At 47.0% G+C, this 23,295-nt stretch overlaps 1 protein-coding gene across 9 annotated transcripts in view; it reads left to right on the top strand.

Annotated features, from left to right (window-relative positions):
* The window catches only part of CLIP2 (CAP-Gly domain containing linker protein 2), a 101,248-nt gene that overhangs the window by 48,440 nt on the left and 29,513 nt on the right, over nucleotides 1-23,295 (top strand). For all 9 annotated transcript variants that reach the window (XR_012838369.1, XM_075771444.1, XM_075771446.1 and 6 more), the window contains 3 exons: nucleotides 7,514-8,052; nucleotides 18,336-18,460; nucleotides 22,797-23,010. Coding sequence is in view for 8 of the 9 variants with exons in the window: in XM_075771444.1 (XP_075627559.1) it covers nucleotides 7,514-8,052; nucleotides 18,336-18,460; nucleotides 22,797-23,010 (878 nt within the window). In the remaining variant the exon portion in view is untranslated. The remainder of the gene's footprint in view (nucleotides 1-7,513; nucleotides 8,053-18,335; nucleotides 18,461-22,796; nucleotides 23,011-23,295) is intronic.

Below are 23,295 nucleotides of genomic sequence, written 5' to 3' on the forward strand. Positions count from 1 at the left end.
GAGAATTATACTGGATCAGGTCTAGCATAGCTGGTAAAGCCCAGGGTCCTCCATCCCTCCCGTCTCCAGCGGGCACTGAGAATGCACGTCTTGCCTGTGGCAGAGCAGATTTCGTACCAGTCAGCCTCTTGAATGAGACCTTTATAAGAAAGCCTTTGTTCAGCACGTCTGTTTGAGGTTCAGTGCCCTTCCCAGCTGCCTGTGTGAAGACAAATATCTGCCTCAATGGGCATCTCCTTGCATTCAGTGCAAAGCAACTTTGCAGTGGTTCTCATTCGATTCTGCTTGCTCATTCATAATTCTCGTTCACTTTCTTGTTGTCCTCTCTTCCTTCTTCCTCATCACAAGTTTCTTTCTAGGTATGTCTCCTCCCTTCCAAGGAGCTAGAGCCAGTGATGCTGAAGTTGTATCAGATCTTAATATCCACACCATGGGGGTTATTCCAGGGAACAGCAGGGGCAATAGATTTCCAGAGTGCCAGATGCAGAGCTCGTCTCTGTGCCAGATTACAGCCCCAACTTTTCAGCTTTGAACTTGCAGAGCTTTCAGTCGTTGTTTCCAAGTCAGCCATAAATCTCTTGGGCTGCTTCCTCCCACAATGTGCTGCCAGGCATTCGGCTATCGCCTGCAAAGCATTGCTTTCTCTCGCAGTCACCTCTTCCCTCTCTATTTTCTGCCTTATCCTGCAGCTTGAAAGGGCCGTGATAAATCTTGCAGAAAACAGCTGCTTCGTTGCTGTGCTCAATAATTTGAATTTGGGTACGGCAGAGAGGGCTGGCTTTCACTTGATTGCCAACAACGTCACATTTATGTAATCCAAGCTGCTTTGAGGAGCTCCAGTCCCTGTGTGGGAACCTAGAAATACATGTGGTGAGGGCTCACCATCACCGGGTGCTGTGAAGGCAGCAGGCAGCCAGTCCTTGTCCCATGGGACACCCTGTCAGCCCACGTGGCTGCTGCTGACGCTGCCAAGCGAAGCCCTGTCTCCCTGCCCACGCGGGTGGCAGCTTCTGGAGGTGCGGCAGGTTGTTCCTCCTTGTCTCTTGCCCGGCAGACCAGCTCCCGTAGTCAATGGGGACTGAAGCTTTGACAATGGATACTCTGGACTGTCCTCCTCGGTTCCCCTCTCTGTAGGGGAAGCTCTAACCAGCTCTGCTGTCCACCAGTTCGTGAATTTCTGTAGTATTATGCTCGGAGGCGAAATGATATCACAGAGAGGCTTACAGTAACTGTAATGTAAAACAATGGGGGAAAACCACAGAGCCAGGAGCTGATAGGTACTTGGTGGTAAAGACAACACCCTGCTATTCCACATCCTCTTAGTGGAGGGTGGTGGTCTGTTGAGTGGGAAGGTGTCATCCATCACAAGTGTTTGGTCCCTGAGTACAAGGCTGCAGCTTGAGCAGGGGCAGGTCTGACCTCCCAGCTGAGACCCCATCCCCACGCCAGCACCCGAGCGGTGAACCAAGCAGCGAACCAGGCTGCTCTAATGCTGCTTAGGCTCTTACCTAATCCTTGTGGCAGTAAAAGCATACACTGTTCCTTTTAGCTGGCACCCCTGTGACCAGCGATGGGGTTTTCCAGCTGGCAAAATCTGTTTTGGCTTCAAATGGGCATTACGGTCCCCTGGTCGTGGGACTGTCCTGAAGCCCTGCCCAGGCTGGGAGGGAGCAGAGCTGGTACCGAAGTTTTTTTTGACAAGTTAATTTGGTCTGAGGGCTGCACAGTGAGAGGTGCTCACTAGCTGCAAGTCACAGGTTAGTGTCATCTATAGCAGGGGCCGGCGAGGTGAGGATGTGGTGTCTTCAGGTCTTGTGACAGGGACTCTTCTGCCAGGCCGGTACAGCTTTTCTTGCTGGCTAGTGGGTTTTGCAGCAAATGAGAAGTTTATTGATTGCCATGGAGAGGGAACACAGCCTGGCAGTGGACAGGCAATTCCGTGCTGCATGTCAGGCTGTCTTGTGATGTTGTGGGATTTGAGGGTAAAAAGCTCCGAAAATTAACATGGAGAAGGAAAAAGACCTCTCTTAGGGGCACTGTAAAGCTCTTTTTTTAAATACCACGTGTTTTCCCTCCCTCCCTTCTTGGCATAGGTTGCTACTCTGGTATATATCTTTCTTTTTTTTTCCTTTTTTCTCTTCTTTCTTTTAAATCTAATGTGCCTCAGTTTTATCAATTAACTGCCCGTCTCCTGATTCCCATGGCAACACAACAGGCTGTTGCATTTCTGATTCCTTTGGCAGTTGGGGTGCCTGGCATGTGTCTCGGGAGCAGCAAGATTACAAAAGGGTCTGCAGGGAGTAGGAAATACATGGACAACACTCACTATGCACTGCTTCTCATGCTAAACTATTTTTCTCTTCCTCTCCCTCCTCCCCTTTAGAAACAAGTTTCCTTTCCCCTTTGTTTCAATTGCCTGGTGATAAGAAATGAGCAACTGAAGTGCTGTGGGAGGTCGAAAGAAGTGGAGGGAGCGAGGGGATGCGTGGTTTCCCTGGATGCGGATGGCGCTTAAACGTAGCATGAGGCTGAGCATCTCATCAGGGCTCCCGCAAAGGTTATTCCTGCTGATGCTGCAGAGCAAGTGCTCTGTTCCTCCTGCTTCAACTTTCAGAGCTTGTTGAAGGGAGGTTTCTTGCTCCTTTATCTTACAAAGCTGTCTCTCTACCTCTTCCACCTCTTGGAAGTGTCCGCTGTAGGAAGAGTCTGTCTCCTGTTTGCAGAAGTCCTTGCGCTTCCAGGGATTTTGGACACATGGCTTTCATTGACACAGTAATGAGAGCCATGTGAGCAGGCTGAAGCTTTGGTTAAAACCTTTAACCTCTCCAGCTCTTGGCTCGGAGGAATTTGTTCGGCCCCTGGAATATTGGTGCCCTGTCAGTGTGGGCCCCTAAAACCAACGGGAGGAGTTTGCAAAAAGGCCCGTAAGCGCCAGGTCTGCCGTGGTTATTATTAATGCGGCGTGCCTGGGCCTTATGAAAGCTAAAGGGAAAATAGAGATTTAGAGTTGGATAAGACGTGCATTTAGCGGATGCTGTTTATGACTTTGATTTATAAATTGTTGTTCAGCCCTGAAAGCTGTGACCTACAGGAAGACCATTTAAACCGAAAAGAATGAGCTGGCTAATGAACACAATAGGGTTGTAAAGTTGGAAAGCCCAAGTGGAAGAGATCCTGCTTACTGCTTGTTGTGTCTTGGAGCCTGGTCCCAGCGAGAGGGAGGGCGGGAGGGAGGAGCTGCTCTAGCAAGCGAGGTTTGCGTTGGACAGAGCAGCAGCAGGAGATCCTCCTGGACCAAGGAGGAAAGAGCTTTCCCCATCGCTGGCTTCCAGGTGAGCTGCTGAGTTAGATGCCTAATAGTGACATTCAAGGAGTTGATGGCTTCTTGATTCACATCACCAGGTAACGGCAGGGTTGGAGTAGGAAATACTCAGTCTACATTTTTTGGGGTTTCTTTCTCTTGTGTAACTCTGTTCTCAACTTTGTACCTGAGATGTGTACCCTCGCTTTTCTGTTAGTGAGTTTCTTGGAACTTGTTGGTGTTTAATTGGGGAGTCTGACTACAACAAGATTATTTTTCTTCTCCAGAAACAGCAAATCCAAGTGACACAGGCATAGACCAGCTCTTTAGGTGCCTGTATGCTGGAGAAAGCTCAGGAACCCTGAGCACTTGGGTGGCTTTCCCCTAAGCTGTAAGAGCTGCTTGGAGAGCAGATAACTCCAGATGTCAGGTCTTGGAGAGCAGTGCCGACAGCTGATGTTGCTTTTGGGCTATCCTAAGATACTCATGGGATTGAGGACAAGTTGCTTATCACTACCTTTTGCCTTCTGAAGGGCTGGTGACTAGATACCTACCTGGGAGGATCAGAGCTTAGTCTGCTCAGACTGCTTGGGATGTTGTCTGGCCATCTAGTTAATGGGTCCATCAGACCTGAAGGCAAATAGAATGGGTTTAGCTCGAGCATAAGTGACTCTTGGCTTCTCTGAAAACCTAGTGCACAAAAGCCTGTTAGCTGCGCTGTTGGAAAATTGGTGGCTTAGGTATTTTACATGATCTTCGTTACCCGTGTATAAAATAATAACTTTCTACAGCGTGGCTGTAATGAAGAAGGTGAACCTACTGGCAGTTCCTCACTTAAATTCTATTTTTTGGAATCCTTCGCCTCATGCTAAAGAATAATAATGCTTCTGACTGCACTGCTCTGCTCGGGAGCCTGTAATTAGACTGTTTCCCTGAGATGGTCTAATTACTGTAGTTTGGCAGCCCTGCCTGTCAGACAGGCACCTAAAATGAATGGAGTATAAAGTCCCACTAAAATTTTGGCTTTATGGGGAACACAATGTTAGACCAAGAGTCCAAGGGACTGTTCGATTTTGGGGTTTTTTTCCCAGTCCAAGTAAGCTTTTGAAGGTGTTTGCTCTTGCAGTGAAATACAGTGAGTCTGGACGTGGTTTTAAGTTCTGCTGCGTTGTTTGTTCAGCCTTGGGCAGCCTTCCTGCCTTTCTTTGCTTGAGCTTCACTGCTGAAGGGTTTGGTTATCCAGCCACAGTGCAGAGGTGTTTGAGAGCTGATGTAACCTGTATTTTGATCGATAACTAACAGCCCTAATAAAGACTGCTAGTGTGCTGAAACTCAGGCTCCAGTAGGACTAGAAAAACAGCTTTGATCTTTTGTCAATACAGCTGCAGAGCCCCCCAAATTTCTGTGCTTATAGTTCCCTGTACCATAGAGTTGAACTTGGCTATTCTGCTTGGCATGTTGCATATGTCTGTCGCAAACATGTCAGCAGCACAAGATCCAAGCATGAAACCAGTATGTAAGTTGTGTTTCTAATTTGATTTTTTTTCTCATACCACTGAAAGGAGAGCTATACATATCACAGACAGTGGTGATAAACTCCTGTAGCCGTTAAACCAAAACACTCTTTTTAAAATGCAACTTGTTGGTTCCTAATCTAACTGTTTTACTGTCTTGTGCTATTAAGTATTGAAATGAAAATGGTGGCCTTATTTTCTGCTTTATGGTTCACATGGATGGAGCCCTGCTTCCTAGCCCACCCCTTTTTATTTAAAGTCTTTTGTAAAGATCAAAAGCTCTAAGTATCTTCATAGTCTCTTGGTTTTTAGTTTTTAAGATGAAACTAGTTCTTGGATATAATTCCACACCCCTGATGGAGCTCCTTTTGAGGTACTATCTTGTACAAGATTGAGAGTAACACAAGCTTGAAAGTCAGGCATTTGCAAAAAACAAAAAACCATAAACAAACAAACAAAAAAATTAGTTAATGAAGGACATGCGAGGTTGAGGCAGCTTTCAGAATAAGGCCCAAAGGCCCAGAGAAGGCAGCCCCGGGACTACGGCGCATCCCTTTCTCCCAGGGAGCTGGCTGAGCTTTGCTGGGAGCGCTGTGGGCTCGGCTGGGAACAGTATTTATGTTACTGCAGTTTCTGATGGGCGTCTTGAACGCGCTCCGTGTGTCCTGCTGTGCATTCCCCATTTAGCTAATTTTCTCAAGAGCTGTTCCAGCTCCAGCCCACCAAGCCTGGTGAGCAGGTTGGAGGTGACTCTGTTCATAAGAGGAGTTAGTTTGATCATGGCTTAACTGCTGCTCTGTCCGAGTTCAGATCAGGTTCAGACCAGGCAGAGGTTCTGCCAACTACTTGGTGCAATTGTGCCATAGAAATTTGTCAAGAGTGTTGACTCTGAAGTCTAATGAGAACCAAAGCGTCTATGTTAATCCCTCTTAATGCAGCTGCTTTAGCAAAAAACTGTAGATTCTTTATACTAGCACTGAAGCACTGGTGCTTTTTTCTTTCCCTTGACATTAGACCTTTAGCAAAGCTTTGAAGTAATCTTGGTTTGAGAGCTTTTATGTTCTTCAGGCTTTCTAGGAGCCTGATCTGTCAGGCCCATTACTTCTGAAAGAGCTGTAGAAATGGTGCAGGCTGAGCAGTAGTGATGGCTGAGGCTGAACAAGTTTCACAGTTCATTTCAGATAAGCACTCAAGTTTGACTTGTCTTTGCAGTTGCTTAGACTTTCTCTGCCAGCCTTGTCTGGTAGAAAATAAAAACTTCTTCCTGGATGTGCTTTAGGCTTTTCTGGTTGGTGGCACCCAGAAATTTCAGCTTGCAGTTGGGCTGAAGAGTCCAGGTAGCTTCCACTGAGTGCAGGGTGTGTGGGACCATGTCTCATGCACACACCCCCACACCAAGCACACCTGGGACCTCAGTGCTACCGAGAGCTGAGGATGACTGAAGGTCTACAGTATATGACTTGCTGGATCTTACTTTGCAAGTTCATTTCCTCAATGTCTTGTGAGGTTTTTGGTTTGGGTTGGGTTTTTTTTGGGGTGGGGGTTGGGGTTTTTTAGGGCTTTACTTAACCTAGCATTCAGAGAGTTTTACTGAAGTTCCTATGTCCTTGACGTTCATTCCCCTGGGGCCTAGGCTGGAAGCCCAAAGCTTGTGATAGGAGACTTTGATGCTGTGACACAGCAAGAGTGGGATCACTGCTAACTTGTTTCCTCAGGTTGTCTTTGTTCCCCTTCAGATGCCCATCACATACTTAAGGGCCTCCATGTGCATTACAGAGAGTTTGGCCAACGAAAGGTGTGCTGGAGAGTGAATTTCCAGTATTACCTGCAGTTTTCCTTCTCCCAGCGCAGCAAAGCATTGCTGGAGGTCTGGCTTCGGCTTGGTGGGCTGATACCAGGATAAGAGCCTTCTTTATTGCAGGTTTTATTGAGTTCAGCGCTGGGAAGGCTGTGCATGCAGGGCTTTGTAGATGCTTCCTGTTTATAGATACGCTGTTTATGTTGAACATACCCCAGGTGTCTGCTCACTGCTGGGTTCTGCTCCAGCAAAGGGCATAGCGGCAGCTGGGAGAACTTGAGTAATTTGCAAAGGCAGCTGCATGGTCCCACAGGAGCTATTAATGCCCTTGGTGGGACTCCCAGGGCTTGGACTAATTGTTTGCCTGTATCCAAACACATGGAGTTCTCATAGCGCCAGGTACTAAAACGTCAGTACCACGCTCATTTTTAGGTTTTTTCTTTCTTTTTTTTTTTATTTTTGGATGAAAGGATGACTTTGGCATCTTTTTTCAAAGCAGCAGTTCATTGGTCTGCTTTTGATCCTTAAGCACATACCACCACTTCTGTCCTTTTGAGCTTGTTCACACTAGTGCTGCCACACAAAATACGCTTTGGTGCGGCAACGGGACTGGGGGTATGTGGGCATTGTAAGGGGGATGAAGACATGGGGTTGGTTCTTTGTTGTGTGCAAGACCTGCAGAAACTGGGCAGCAGACAGCAATTTCTGTGCAGATTGCTTTCCTGCCGAGGAAGATGTGTAAGTAACGAGGTCACACAGGTTTTAACCTTCACCTGGTGTAAACCCACAACTTGAGTCGTGGTCCCAGATGTTTCTTTTTTGTAAATGCCCTTTCCTGGTGTTTTGGCTGCCTTTTAGGATTTCTCCTCATACCAAAACCTCTTTTCCCTTGATTCACAGGCTCACCTTTACACAAGCAGGGTACCACCTCCACCGCCAGCGCCGAGAAGTCGGGTTCAAAGGTTGCCGAGGTGGGCGATGATTTCCTGGGAGACTTTGTGGTGGGCGAACGTGTCTGGGTAAATGGAGTGAAGCCAGGTGTGATCCAGTATCTTGGGGAGACGCAATTTGCTCCAGGCCAGTGGGCAGGGGTCGTTCTGGATGATCCGGTGGGTAAGAATGATGGCTCTGTCGGTGGAGTACGTTACTTTGAATGCCAGCCGCTGCAGGGGATTTTTACGCGACCATCCAAGCTGACGCGGCAGCCGGTGGCCGAGGGCTCGGGGAGCGACGCCCCCTCCGTGGACTCTCTGACGGCTCAGAACTTGTCACTGCACTCGGGGACGGCCACGCCACCTCTCTCCACTCGTGTCATCCCCCTACGTGAGAGCGTCCTGAACAGCGCCATGAAGACGGGCAACGAGTCTGGATCTAACCTCTCGGACAGTGGGTCAGTGAAAAAAGGGGAGAAGGACTTACGGCTTGGAGATCGTGTGCTGGTGAGTTGATCGCCGGGTCCCCCTAAAAAGGCAAAGAACAAGAATTTGTTCTCTCTCCTAAGTGTTCCTGGTCAGGTTCAGGACAAGACAAAAGGAGGACAGAGTTGGTGGCAAGGTGTGGGACACAACGTGGTCTTGGGGGAGGCCTGGACCGAGCAGGTATTGAACTTCTGCACTCACTGTTATTTGGGATGCTGTGTCTTCTGGACATGTCTCTCTCTTTCACATTGATGCAAGACAATATATTCCAGAGCATTTCTTGTATTGGACAAGTCCTGAGCAGTAGAATGAGGTCAGAGAGCAGCTCAAATATGAAATGGAAATAGAAGAAAAATCATTGATTACTACTTTCTAATCCAGTGATGTGCTCCATTGTGGAGCACGTTTGGGCTTTCAAGGAATTCCCAGTGTCTTGTTGCATGTGGTTGTACATACTCTGCAAGTATTTGCAAGAATCTCTCCTAGGTGGTCACCTTTTGGTGCTCCCTTTTTGGTGCTTCAGTTTTTGTATGTTGGATGTGACACTAACTCCTTTCCTGTACAGAAAGGAACTTGCAATTATTTTTATAAAAGGGCAGGACTTTAGGAGAGATCACTGTACTGATGGATGCATTCTCAACATCCGATTTCTGTTGTTGTTTTCATTATCTAGAATAGAGTATCTGATGACTTGAAGCCAAAATGCCACGCTCGTGCTAAGAATGGCTTACTGGAAGTTTGCCATCAAGGTTGTCACCATTCGTGTCCTAGCAAAGGAGTAGCCCTTTCAGTGGAGAAGGAAAAGAAACGTACCAAAGCATGGGAAGACTGAGGTTTTTTCTGCCACTCTGTAAAAGAGAGTTTAGTTTAGTGTGTATGATACATACTGTGATATCAAATATTGGAAGAGCCAAGCATTTGAGCACAGATCTGTTGCAACTGTATCTGCAGTAATGTCCCTGGATCTGAAAGATAAAGGTGACTCTGACCAGCAGCGATGATGGGTTGCAAGGGCTAGTCTTTGTGCATCCTGGGCAATTGGCTCCCATTTAAAGTTAGCTCTGTAGCAGTTCATTTTTGGGGCACCTGGTTCCAATACCGATGATGGTAGTAGGGAAGTGTAGACAGACTTGCCACCTGGTTAGTAACAGGGGTTTGGTAGAACTTGGCCCCACAGCCGATGTGAATCAGGAGTGTGTGCAAGGGGGTGTCAGAGCAGTCTCAGAGAGTGGGTTTTTTGTGCTGGTGATAGAAGCACCCCAGGGCAGGCTGCGGTCAAGCTGATGGAGTTGATTCCTTTGCTCTCTGCAGCCCCACGGGGACCCTGGGCCACGTTTGAGCAGCCCTGGGTGGCTGGGGAGCACTGAGTGGCTGTGACAGACCACACGTGTCTTCTGAGTCAAAACTTCCTGTGGCACGATTTGCTCTGAGGGTTTCGGAATCTATGGTGTCCAAGTGTCAGGCATCTCTGGCGTTACAAATACTCTTTCAAAGCTAGCAACGCACTCGCTCACCAAAACACTGTTGGGTTGTCCAATAGTTGTCCAACAATTTAAAGTTGGTTCATTTTTGGAGGAGGAAAAGTAAAGATGGGTTCTGCTTGTGCCCACTGGGTGTGACACTTACTTAGTAAGAACACGTGGACCTAGAAGACCTAGCTGTAGAGATGAGAAAGTTTAATATTCTCAAATTTTCCCCATCCCTACTGTCAGCAAAGTTGCTGCTGGCCCTGCTGGCCCCAGGGATGGGGTGGGCAGGGAAAGGTGGCAGAGACATTCTCTCTTTACACACACACTGATGCTCCATGTTGGTGTGTTAAAGCAGCCACACACGGGGAAAATTGAACCTGGGAATCTGTCCTCCTTTGGTCAGTTCTTTGTTTGCTCCCATTTTGTCCTTTACCTGTTGCAGGGTGTGAGGAGAGTGCTCAGGTGAGAACTTCCCATTTTAGGAGCAGCAGTCATAGAAGGTGAACTGCAAAGTATAAAATCTATGGTAAACTCGGCTCTATTCTTTCTGAACCAGCCAGGCGATGGAATAGTGCTCTCAAGACTTAATTGTTTGACCCGTCTCTTCTCCTGACTGTAAGCTCACCAAGGCAGGACCTGTCCACTTAATAGTCTGCTTACCTTGGTGGGGCCCACGCGGGTTGAGATTTCAGCATACCCATGCATTACAAACTGTTACGGTCTCTCCCCTTGGCTTCTGTTGAGCTGGTTTTTGGGGCTTTGGGGGTGGGTTTGGTTGGGGTTTTTGTTTTTAATTAAGGTGCATCCTTAAAAGTCCACCCTCCCTACTTGCTAATTTATCTACCCCAGATGTTACAGAATAAAATTTGTACTATGATTTATTAATGTAATAAATAGCTCCAAAAGAGCAAATCTGGAATGAGCTCAGCATCTCACTGGCTCTAGCGGGAATGCTCAGCTTACAGAAACATCAGGAATTGTTTGCATGCAGTAGTAGAGGTCCAGGAAAAAAACAGATAATGACAACAAGAAGAAATCATTTGTTGTTATGGTTCAGTAACATGTGCTTGGCTTGGCAGATGGCTTTTTTTAGTAATGGAGATGTCAGCTAATCATGTTTGGTGTTTGAATACATAAATGATGATTCTGCGTTAACTCAAGTTGTCTCAAATTTCCTGAGTAAATCTTTGCTTTTGTCCTCTGTGGATTGGTACAGTTTTAGTTGTCTTTATTACTCTTAGTCCATGCTTTTCTGAAAGATTATCTTTTTATTTGAGAATGGCTTTTAGGCAGATGGGATCCACCAAAGGCTTTTCAAGTGAGGGAGGACACGTGTTTTGTGTAGCTGCACAGTGGACGGAGCACAAGGTTGCAGGGGTCCCTTCCAGGCCTGCTCTGCAGTCTGGTCCTTTCCTGCTAGTGGCTTTCTTGGACTTTGTTAAAACCCATTATAGCTTGAAGACATTTTTGCTTTTCAATTACTTTTTTCTGAGACCCTTTCTGACTCTGTGGCAGTTGCGAAAAGTGACTTTTAGCTCTCCATTAGAAGCTTTCCATTAGAGGAATTAGATAATATTTGCCTTTGGCACTTTCTGACTCAGACTTTTTCCCAGAGATGCAAAAATTGCATTAAAGAGATGAAAAACCCACCCTAATACTGTAGAACTCATCTCTTGAAGTCTGACAAATGAATGTGGAACAATTAACCTTTGCTTTAGTAAGAATGGATCTTCCCAAAGTATGATGATCACCGGAGTGCTGCTGTTAATGTGAGGCTGGCTTGGTGCCTTTCTCCGGAGAAAGAAGGGATGGAAACGGAGCAATGGAGCAGCTGAGCATTTTCTGCTTGGGAGGAATCTCTGCTGTGTTTTTTCGCCTAAGAAAATGTATTTTACATGCTTTGGGGAAGGCTTTCTCAGCAGCTGAACTCATTCCATTCTAGATGTTGTTGCTTTCTTAAGAAGAGGGTGGGAAGGCGGTGGCTGTTCTCTGTGTGTCAGTCTAAATAAAAAAGAATTTTAAAAGAAAAAATTCCTCTTTAATAGAGGCATTTTGCCCTTCAGCCATCCCTCTGTCTCCTGACTGGGATTGCACTCTTCAGTACTGAAATGTAGTAATAAGAGTATTTAAGGGCCAGGCTATATCCCAGGGGCTGATTGACTCTATTGCTATGGGGTGTCGCCTCAGATACACCTGGGATGGATTCTAGGTTTGTGATTTTGCTAGAACTTGTGGATGGCCAAAACCAGAATAGAGGCTGGAATAGCAGAAGCAGGACTAGCAGGGAGATTCCGATGGAGCGGCGCCTCGGCTGACGGGCGGGCAGGGCTGCATGGCGGGCTGGTTAGGCTGGTGGAAACAGAGTCTGGGCTCCCCCCCCCCCTCAAAGCGAACGTGTGATTTTAATCATTTTCTCCTTTGTATGCTGCAAAGTGCTTTTTTGCCTGCGGTGTGTTGCAACGTCTGGCTACTGGCAAATGACAGCAAATTCTCATGAATAAACTAATCACATCCTTTTCTTTAGCATCCCTCCCTGCACGCCCCTGCCAGCCTGAAGCTGCAGAAAGCCTTTAACCACCTGAGTAAAAAAATCATTTCCACTAGAAGCTCCCCGGCGAGGAGAAATGCAGCCTAAGCCCTTCTCCTTGGGCAGAGACAACTACTTGCTCTGCTGCTGCCAGCTCCCTTTGAGCTATTTCAGTGCCTGAAACTGAAGCCTGGCTGCTGCGAAGGCACGTGGCGTGTTACGAAGGAAGGATTTGTGCTCTTTATTTTCCTGGTTAATCATCAGAGCTCTCCCAGCTTGCTGAGGTCTTAGAGGTGCAGCAATGCTTCTGTTTGGGCTTTGCAGATGAACAGTCACAAGGCTTATTTCCTTATTGCAAACCAGGCGGTAAAGAAAGAAGGATCCTATTCTGTAGTTGTACCAAGGCAGTATTTTCGGGGAAGGTGTTTTTAGTATTTCATTGCCTGCTTTCAGCTCGGTCCATAAGGAGATCAGCAATTGCTGTGTCATGACCGGAGAGCGTAGCACTATGGCAGAGCCCAAGACCTTGCATGGGAGCGTGGGAATGATGGACCTCCGTCCCTGCGGAGGTTCGTGACAGGCAGTGGGAAGTGCAGTCTTCCAGCTGTTCACAGGGTTCAAGAGGCAGGAAACCATCTAGGTCTCCTAGTCCGAGCTCTTTTCTTACCGCATAAGACTGTTGCCCTTGTGTGGTGTGAGATACAGCGTGACTGCTGTGTCACAGGAGCAAGCGTTCCCTGTCACTGCAATGAAACTAAGAAGAAATAAATAGTCCAAAGCACCACCCTGCTCTGCTGCCACGTTAACCCTTTGAGGCTTTGTGTGCACGCACACACCCTCCCAACCATTCATTTGGGCTGGTGCGTTGGCCAGTCTTCGTCTTCTGTGTGCAGTATCTGTCATTAAATAGGAGTTGTAAGTGGCCTGCGGTGGAGCAAGCTGTACTATTAACGTGGGCGGACTCTGTATCGGAGACAGCCTCGGGAGGGGATGCTGTAATTCTAGGCTTTCCTCTTACACCACATCCCTAGGACGTTATTTTCTCACTGGTGCCTGAAAGATAAATGTGCACAAATGTCTTGCATCAGCAGTGCTGTCAGACTCATCCCTGCGGAGTGCTGACTTGTGCTGTGGGGATGGGAAAGCACAAAGATAAGTGGTTGGATTAAAAGAAACTATAAAAATTCCTGTAACTTCACACAGGGAGGACTGTCCTGTAATTCCAGGCTGTCTCTTTCTCCTTTCATCCTACAAGCTGGCTCTGGCATTCACAGATGACATTATGAGTATCTGGTCAGATGAAACTGCTGATGGTTGGATGCCGCCTGAAGTAAGTTGTATTTACAAACCTGACCCCAGGCCAGATCCCCACCTTACCACCAGCTTGCTGAACGCTGTCCCCAGTAAGTGACAGCATGCATTTCCCATAGGTATGCGCATTTACCCCCATACTTACAGATCATTGATTATTATTTCACGTGATCTGCAATGGCCAGACCCACGCCCCCACGCCGCTGCAAAAAGCACCCTCTGTAAATCAAGTCTCGTACAATAACCTTCTGCCATCGGTGCTTGGAAGAGCTAAACTGTGTGTGGTGGGAAAGCACGGCTTCTGCCTCTCTCAGCTTGGGTGGAAACAGGCTCCTTGTCTGGGTGGATGAGTGTTGGGGAGAAAAAAAACCAACCCACCCTTTTCCCCCAAGGGAAAGAATGGCTGCTTCAGTTTACGCGCTGGGTACAGCCTGCAGCTACAGCTCAAACTGGAGCAAGCAGCGCTTGTCCAATAGAGGGGAGCTCCGATTTCTTGTTGGTATCATCCAGGAACAGTGTCGAGTAAGCTTACGTGCTGCATGTTAAAAGTAGTTGAAGGTCCTCAGAGTACAGAAAGTGTCCTGTCTGCCCTTTGCCCGCCATCCCCGTCCTCTCCCTTCCCACAGGAAAGTTTTTTAGGGCTGTGCCAGCACCCGGTGTGAGACACGGGAACCCTGCAGAGGAGGCATCTCAGTGTACTTGCTGCACTCAGGCACTTACTGTTCCCACCTCAACCCTCTGGTCAGCAGCACTGTCTTGTGGAAACGCTTTGGAAAGCAGCTGAGAAAATGAATTCAGATGAGTAAATTAGAATTTTAAGCAGACAGCACAGCATCATGGCTGTGGTTTCTGCCTGGGTTTATGCTCAAGCAGGTGTCTACAGCCGTTGCTGACCCCTGAACCATGTGTGACATGGTGGGGAACACTCCCTGTTGGCCTGAATGACACTTATAATTTTATTTTTCTTTTCTCCCTGAGCAGTATTGGAGCATATTGCAAGCAGTGCGTTGCCCACAGGCACTGGGTTGAGGAGAGCCGTTAGGAGGCTCTCACTGAGAGCAAGAAACTGCTGTGGGACGAGCAGGGAGGACGTAAGGGGACAAGAGCAAACGCAGGCTGGAGGGAGTCTGACTTGCAGCAGCCAGATTGAGATATGGCCTGGTGCTAATCTGGTAAATTGTTTAAATGATATATTAGCAGCTCTGATGAAGACAGTGTCTGGAAGGATTAGCATCATTGTCTTTTCAGCCCTGGGATACTGGTCTGAATCCAATTTTGTCATTTTGATGAGAAAACCATGGTAAAACACGATGTCAGTGATACTACAGTTAGCAGGGAAGGCGTGTGGACATCCTTCTTCTATGGTACGTGCTGCTTTTCTGACTTGCCAGTAAGGATGCTGACCTGTTAAACATTCCTGGCCTCATTTTGTGGGGAAGGTCAAGCCCAAATTGTCTCTTGAGACTATTGGAGATCTTTCGTTGAGGAAGGGCCAGGTCAGGAAGATGGTCTTTGGTCAAAGGCATGAGAAGGGCATAGGAGCTGAGGTGGAGGACTTTACTCTGGAGCTGAACTGTCCAAGAGACCAGAGGTGTGTGGCTCTGAGGCCGCTTGAATCCAGTGTGAAAGGGTGGACCACCATCAGCTTGTTTAATCAAAAGTGGTTTTACCTGAAGCAGAGAGACTTGGAATGTTGATGCTGGTCAAAATACTTTCCAGAACAAAAAATCCTCTATCACTATGCCAATATTTCTTTTGGGTTTTTTAGAGCTTCAAGAAAGAGCTATTTTTAGCTGCTTTTTGTTTGGGGGTTTTTTGTGAGTAGTTTGTTTGTTTTCAAGAACAACTATAACTAAAACCAGTAACACTTTACATTTGGTAAAATCCCATTCTCTTGGATGTGGATAATCTCACTAACAGTTTTGGTAAGGTAACCATTAAAGGCTTCTCAGAAAAGCTTTGGGAATTTTGTTCATTTTTGAAGGAAACTTGTCAGCTGTAAAAGCCGTGGCCTGTCTGAACTGCCAGGGTGTAGCTGAGCTCGCTGGCAGCCTTGTCACCTCAGTGCCGTAGCAAAGAGGGCTTGCCCCGTCCAGTTTGTCTTTGCTGGACTCCGGATGCTCGCCAGGTGGAAGCTGTGGTTGTGGCTCTGGTTAACGTGCCAGGCTGAGAGATGCAGCTGAGTTTTCCAGCGAGTAAACTATGAAGACTAAGCTGGGATGTTCATGGGGTGGAAATCACCTGGTTTCTCTAGCGTGATGGTGGCGGTCGTGTTTGTGCAGTAGGACCATCCGCACTCAGCTCTTTCCCACCCGGACTGCGGAGCGTGGTATCGAAGCTAGGGTGGCTGCGGGCTGCCGTGAGTTACGCTGTGCAATTGCTGACCCCCCTGGCTTTCACGGGCTGCCTTTTATCCTCCTTCCAAGGTGATACCTCTGATTTACTGAGGGGTCTGACAGAAACAAACGTTTCGGTTTTGATGAGGCTGTTTCCTGCGCTGATGCGACCTGCCAGCTGGCTCTTTCCAAAACGCATTATTTATTTTAGCAGCATTAGCAGATTATCAGGGCTGAATAAATCTGCATGTCTGAGTCGGATGAATTTTCTAGGCTCTCCATCCATAAGAATTTCTGCGTGCCTGCCAAAAGTTGGGAAGCTCAACGAGAGGGTCGAGGGTGAGTGTGACAGCCCGATATTGGCTTCTGGCTTCTCCGCCAGCCCTGCTGGGATGCAGGGAGCCCAGGCTGCCGGAGAGCAGATATGTCCGTTCTGGCTTGGGGGGGGAAGATAATGCTGTGTGGTGAGGGTGTATTTTATGGGAAAAGATGGCAGAATAATTAAAGCTCGAGAGAGAAAATAAAATACCTTGCTTTGGGAAGCAGAGAATCACATTGCCGTTTGGGGCAGTGTTAGATCTGATCGGTGCTTAGCATCTTTGCTGGGGTATGGCGTTCAGATAGGAACGTGACCTGCTCTCTTACTGCGCAGTTCTGTATTGGCAGAATTAGATAACGTGTGTGGTAGGTCAATAGGGCTAGTTATTTTCTCTCCTGTTTGGAAACAGCTTTCTCAAAATAAGTAATATCTGTGGGGACACAACTGAGCGGTCGTGTTGTTTGTGTGGATGGAGGAACCAGAGGCCCCAGAGGTTTTTAAGGTGTTTATGTGAGGCTCTGTGGGGTCGGAGGATCAGGTGGCTTGGTAAAGGAAGTGTGGCTCAATAACTGTAATTAAAATTCAATTAAAAAAAAAAATTGAAGGAGCATACGAGCAATGATAAGGCTCTATAAACAATGTTAAGATGAATTACACGATATTGAGTTCAACTCGCAGCTAAAGAAATGTGTTAGAATGGCATTAAATCACTGCATTAATATTAAGAGACTAAATCTGTATAAACTCAAATAAATCAGAAAGGGGACTGCGGTTTGACTGTGAGTGATAGGTAAAGAATTTTACTGCAACTGTTCAAATCTGTAACCTGCCACGTACCTAATACTGAAATTGAATCATCTTTTTACTCCTGGACACAGTGTAGGACCAGAAAGCTTTTGTGTGATACTTTTCCTGCTGGCAAATATTTTCCTCCTTTCTATAGCAAAGACAACATCATCAACGAAGGTTTTTCCATAAAAAAACCCAAACCCTTTGAATCCCTAGGGAGGGAAATTACGGAGGACTGCAGCGCAGCCTCCCAGGATGTGAGGTAGGACTCAGACTTCAGAGCTGTGTTCTCCAGTCCGTTCAGGTGCAGTTATTTTTAGGCTGGGAAAACTTCTCCTTTGCATAAGCAATTTTCAGAATTTTTAGGGATTCAGAATTGGTAAATCTGTATCGTCCCTATACCAGAATACACAAAATTGGAGATTTCTACATTCAACTATCACTGTTTTCTGTAGGAGAATATTACTCTGTCGATACTCATTTATGTAAAATTTAATACTAAGGAAATTAATAACCACAGGTCATTCAAAATAAAGCTGCAAATTTAATTTTAAACTTATGTTTTAAGCTTTCTTCCTTGAACCTAGGCTTTAGCAGAGACAGGCTAAAAAAGATTTAAATCACATGCTGATTTACTTGAAGTACAAACCTTTAGAACCACCCTCCTACTTTTCCATCTTTATTTTCTCCGCACAAGTATCTAAGTAGGAGCTTCTAGTGCAAAGGCAGCTGCTACTCCGTGAAATGTGCTCTCCTAGCAGTGATTAAAACTCAGCTTCATACATTCCTGACTTATGCTCTGCTAGAGTCTACTCAGCATGCTAAAAGCTGTAAGTGTACTTACAGGAGCAAAAGGTGTGATTTATTCTTATTTCTCCATGGAGGGGGAAAAAAATCTGTGCTGGTGGAAGCCTAGCAGTGAGATGAGACCCTTTCCCATGCAGTACGCAGTGCTGTGAATTCACGTGGGATGTGTAGGTAAAGCGGAGGGGGGTTTCTGTACAAAACACCTCTATTTTGAGAGGTTTGCTGGGGGGGGGCTGTTCACTGCACCCTAGCAAACCTTGCGTGGGGACAAGCTGAAGAGTGACGAGTGCCTTCCTGGCTCAGCTTGTCCCTTTGTCCTGTCCCAGTATTGCTCAGAACTGCCAGCTGAAAGAGTGCAGGACTGAAACCCCGTTAGTGCAGACCTTGGCTCTTTACAGAAGGCAGGTATAAGCTGTGCTTGGAGGGCTTGAACTCCTTCATGGCCTCACAAGTAACTTTGTGCAATTAGTTGGTGCCTTGAAATATGTTTTCATTGCATTTGTTCTGACATCTTCCAGGCAGGTCCAAAAGTGGGAGTTTGTCAACTTGCTTAAGTTATTGGAGAGACATCTTTAGTGTTAGGAGAACTTGATATGAAAATTATCTGTTCTTGTTTCATTAGATCAGAAACAGAAAATATGGATATCTCTTCTTCCCCCCCGCCTCCTCTCTCCATAACCATTCCGGCTTCCATCCCTTTGTGCCCGCACTACCACCTCTAACCCTCGGCATCTTACCTCCAACAGGTTGGTGGGACAAAGACAGGAGTTGTGCGCTACGTGGGAGAGACAGATTTTGCCAAAGGAGAGTGGTGTGGTGTGGAGCTGGATGAACCCCTGGGGAAGAACGACGGGGCGGTTGCTGGTACAAGGTACTGTGCGCTCTCAAACGCAGCCTGGGGCATGTGGGGTCCTATGCATCTCCTAGGGTGGAGGAGTTAAGGCTGTGTTGGGTTGGACGTTGTGGGTTGGGAGGAAGAGTCCAGTTTTGAGCTTTTTAGGCTATGGGATAGCTTTGCAGGGAGTTCAATAGAAACCTCATCCCTGGAGCATTTTCAAGCAGGATCAGATAATGTTGGTGAAGGAGTAACCTGAGTGGCTTCAGGAAACGTGACAGAGTAGGGAGAGAAGATAGCTTGTAGTGGGATTTAGTTTTTACTAGAAACTGATTCTGTGATTGTATTAACTCTGCTTTCTACCACACCTTCCCTTCATAAACTGTCTTTTTGCAGTCTATAATTCACCCTGTCAGAACTATAGAAGATAAAGATTTGGCGCTCTCTTTTTTCTTTTTTTCCTCCTCAACTTAATGTTATTTGTTCTGTTCTTTCTGGGAACAAATTTCCAGAGATCTGCAAGAACAATCAGTGGTTGTTGTCTGTCCTGCTACTAATTCTGTAGCATGACAGCAGTTTGCTGATTGATCTTACCACCTTTGACTCCATAGGCACCTCTGCTACTTTCTTTTCAAAAAAAGCCCTTGTTAGTATCTGTAAAACTAGACAGGGACATCTCGCAGGCTTGCTGGGAGGCTCTTTCTGTTCACATGAAGTTAGGTAAGGGAATGACCCCCAGCCTCAGATCTTGAGCTGGAGGATGTTCGAATCTGAGTTATACAGCAGCACTTTGACCTTACTTCAAATACAGGTGGGACTGATTCCTTGTCCTTCACAAGCTCCTGTAGTGGGAAATACTGTTGATTTCTTGGAGCTTCTTAAGGGAATCTTGCATGAGAGGTGAGATTTAACTTTGAAACTGAGGAGCTGAGAGTTCCTCCCTTGTTAGATCTCAGGTTCTGTAATAAAGGCTTCTTGTGTTGGGTCAGCCTTGTTTTATCAAGCAGCCATGTGTTTTCACTTAAAATAAGAGAACTGCTGCCTTGTTCCATGTCAGGACAAGCAAGCAGTAAATGATTGGCAGCAGATGGCTGAGTTCCAGCATATTCTCAAAAGAAAAAAAAAAATGGAATGGTAGAGACTAAGTTGTGGAGTGAATCCAAGTCCCTGCTTTCTTTATCATATGCTACAAATTCTCTCTAAGCTTAATCTTCAGGGTGCTCAGAAATGATTTATTGTCTCTGTGCATGTGGAAGGTGTGGAAGGCAGATGTGAACGTAAGGGTGCTCTCTCTGCCTCTCGTCCTTACACCTCTGTTGCTGTGGTTTGAAAATCCAACTTTTGGAAGTCATCTGTCTTATGAAACTGCTACATCTTGGCTGAGGTGGTTATCGTATGTGCTGTGTTTGCAAGGCTTCTCCTTTATTTCATGCTTTATCAAGAGCAGGAAAAATTCAGCTCCACAGCAGGGATCAGGGAGCAGGAGTGAATTTAAGAGGTTTGGATTAAACAGGGGAGATAGATTGAGACAAGTCTGTAAGGCATCCCTGCCCCTTGCATCCAGACTGATTTTACAGATCTTCTAGTGATAATGGGTACTAGCCGATACAGCAGTGGTACAGGTGGACTCTCCAGCTGACGGGTGCTCTGTACATTGAGAATCTGGCCGCAGGTTTGCAGCACTGTCCCTGTTTGTCCTTTGAGCCTTCATCCAACCTCCTGATTTTCTGATAGCATGTGCCGATTTCAACAGCAGTGGTTTGGAGGAGAAGCCAGCATAGTAAACCTGACTCCCTTGGTGCATGCAGGCACCCCTCAGATGGTCTTCCCCATGTTTGCCATGGCCACATGGGACTCCTGAGCTTGTCCTGCCAGAATCAGTCTGGGCAGAGACGGCCCAGGACTCTCGAGTCTCTCTGCTTTGGTGGTTGTTGCCATCTAGTGAGCATCCTTGGCCTGGCTGCTGGAGACCAGCGCTTGCTGCCGCAGTGAGTTGAGCCCAAAGAGCTGACTCCGAGACAGTGGAGGCTGGTGGAAGTAGGAGAGGCAACGTGTGGGCAGATGAGCGAGCAAAGGACATTGTCACCATCGTTGCTGCCATGGGCAGCTTCAGTTTGAGTTGGTGGTGAATTGGCTGAAATTTGTGGAGTATCGCTCTGATCTTTCTGCAGGTTCAGGAAGGGGCTCCAGGTCTGAACGTTCATCAAGGGAAGGGTGAGGGGCCAGGGTTTCCCCAGCAGCCTGTGACTCTCTGGTGGAGGCTGCCTGCAGGCTGTGGTTTGGTAGCAGTGCCCAAGAGGACAGGATATCACTGTGGTGAGCCTCTCTCTGTGCATCAGATGGGTGTTGCATCTGCTTTCCTGTCTACTCAGGAGACTAGAAAGGTGCTGGTGTGGTTTTTTGGTTTCTTATCCACAAAGCCAAGCATGTTCTACTTACTCATCTTTAGTATATTAACCTTTACCTGCTTATTTTACTGTTCTTCCTTCTCGGCCCCTACTCCTGTGGGAGTCTTTGCCCACTAAACTGCTCACACCTTTGCTTTCGCATAGTCTGAAACTTGTCATCCTTGGACACTGAAGATTTTTTTTTTAATCTATTCCAAAATTTCCTGTGCTGTTTCCCACCTGCAGTTTGCATTGCCATCACAACACCACTTTTCTTCCCTGTTTCTTTTCTGTGCTGTGAGTCTAGCTGCTCCAGTGAGAGCAGCTCTTGGTTTTCAAGCAGGTTTTTTTTTTTCTGCCAAGTGTTCTGGACCCAATTCCTGCTTCTGAACTATAAAACTTAATTGCAACCACTTCCAATCTGTACTAAAAGAAAACAAGGAGACCTAATGATGCAAGTTTAGACTTGCTAAGAGCTGTCAGAGGGGCATTTGAGGGACTTGGCCTTTGGCATTGTAGTACAGCCACAAGTACCAGTCTGTGCTAGTATGCAGTTTGAGAATATGATGCTGAGCAGGGCTTTGGCTGGTTTGCAAGGGGTCAGACTGATTTTTCTTCCTTGGGTCCCTGTTCTGCAGCGAGGTCAGCCTGCGGTATGGCTGGCTTTCCAAACCCAAGGGCCTGTGTTGGCAGCAAGCAGAGAAGGCTAAGTGATTTTAGGTTGCAGAGGGGTTTTTTTAAAGATTGTTATAGAAAAAATTGGGCTTGAGCAGATGTTTGAAAATGAATCACTTTCTCTTCTGGCTGGAGATCAGGCTGCTCTCTGGCCTCCCAAGCACACAGAGGTCTGCCTGTGACACAGCTGTGGGGCTGCCAGCGCTTAAAAATAAAAGGAAACTGGGGAAGCAGCTGCTCACATCTGGAGAGCTAGGACTTGTGCTAGCAGAGCTGGGTTTGTGTCATTTATTCATTAGGACCTGATTTTTATGTTAGCATAGGACAGACTATTAGCCCAGTATTTAGTCCTAGCCTTGCTACAAAGCCTGTGAGAAAGAACTCTTAAGGAGACAGTTTTCTGTGTTGGCTACTCCCTTGAAACAAGGGGATGCAATGCCTGGAGGTGATCTGGTTTTACTTGCTGCAGTGCAGCTGGCCAGCAACAGATAAACCCTGGCTTAAGCTGGTCAGCCCAGGCTCTGAAGGGGTTTCCAAGGTCTGACACTGTGGGGTTTGGCTCACTTGTATTCTGAAAGTGTACTCCAGAGAGACACAATCATCAGGCTCACTGCAGTTGTGGAAGAGAGCTTGCACTGTAATTATCTGATCCTCCCTTTTCTATGCTTGCTTCTTTCTAAGGTTGTTTGCATGGGAAGCAGTTTATCTCTGCCATCCAGAGGAGATGGCACACACTGGAGTTTACTGCAATGGTATTTTTAGCTTCAAAGTTAGGAGCTGCTATTTTCCCCTTCTGTTTTGGAAGGAAAAATTTTTGCCCTATAGAACACGTATACAGAGCTATGTGATTCAGATCTTCTTAATCAACACGCTTTACTACGTGACTTTCTTGCAAAGAGGGTAGAGAACGCACGCAGGTTTTGGGAAGGTTGGTTTGTGGGGAAGGTTGGTTTGTTGGGAAGGAGTGCGTGTACTCTCACTGTGTTTATGTACTGGGATCTTGTCCTCTCCTGGCCACCAGATGGGTCTTCCCTGGCACCTCATCAAAGTGCGCAGCAGCTAGTGCATGGCAATTGCCTCGGGTTTCCCTGCTTAAGCACCACAAGTGAAAACATGGAGATTGCCACTACTCTAAGTGACAGGAAAGGAGAATAATCCAACCACTTGCACACAGGAAACAATGTCACGGCAAAGCGCCAAGAGATGAGCTGAGGGCCAGGGCTTCGTGTTGCTTAACAATGCCATTTTGCGAGGCTTGGGTGAGATGGATGCTTTACCAGTTCTGACTTGCTGCTTCTCCTGTATTACAGGTATTTTCAGTGCCCTCCCAAGTTTGGCCTTTTTGCTCCCATCCACAAGGTGATCCGGATCGGGTTCCCGTCAACCAGCCCCGCCAAGGCGAAGAAGAGCAAACGAATGGCCATGGGAGTGTCTGCCTTAACCCACAGCCCCAGCAGCTCCTCCATCAGCTCCGTCAGCTCCGTGGCATCATCCGTTGGGGGCAGGCCCAGCCGCAGCGGGCTGGTAAGTGGCTCTTTCTGCGGGCTCTGCAGTCTTGATCCGCTTCTGTGACCTGGATCTACAGCATGGGAGGGTTGGGGTTTTGTTTCAGCAGCTGCTCCTTCACTGTCAGTGAGATGAGGGGAGTGGAGCATGGGATACTGTTACCCACCTCACAACTAGAACTCCCTCCATGGACACAAGAGTCATAACAGACACGGAGCAGTTGCGACCATTAAAGAGCCTGAACTTTTGCAATGGGACAAATCTCAGCTCCACTGTCAAAAGCAGGTTTTGTGTAGGATCCCT

The sequence above is a fragment of the Balearica regulorum genome, chromosome 19, assembly GCF_011004875.1.
Source record: "Balearica regulorum gibbericeps isolate bBalReg1 chromosome 19, bBalReg1.pri, whole genome shotgun sequence".
Lineage (NCBI taxonomy): Eukaryota > Metazoa > Chordata > Aves > Gruiformes > Gruidae > Balearica > Balearica regulorum.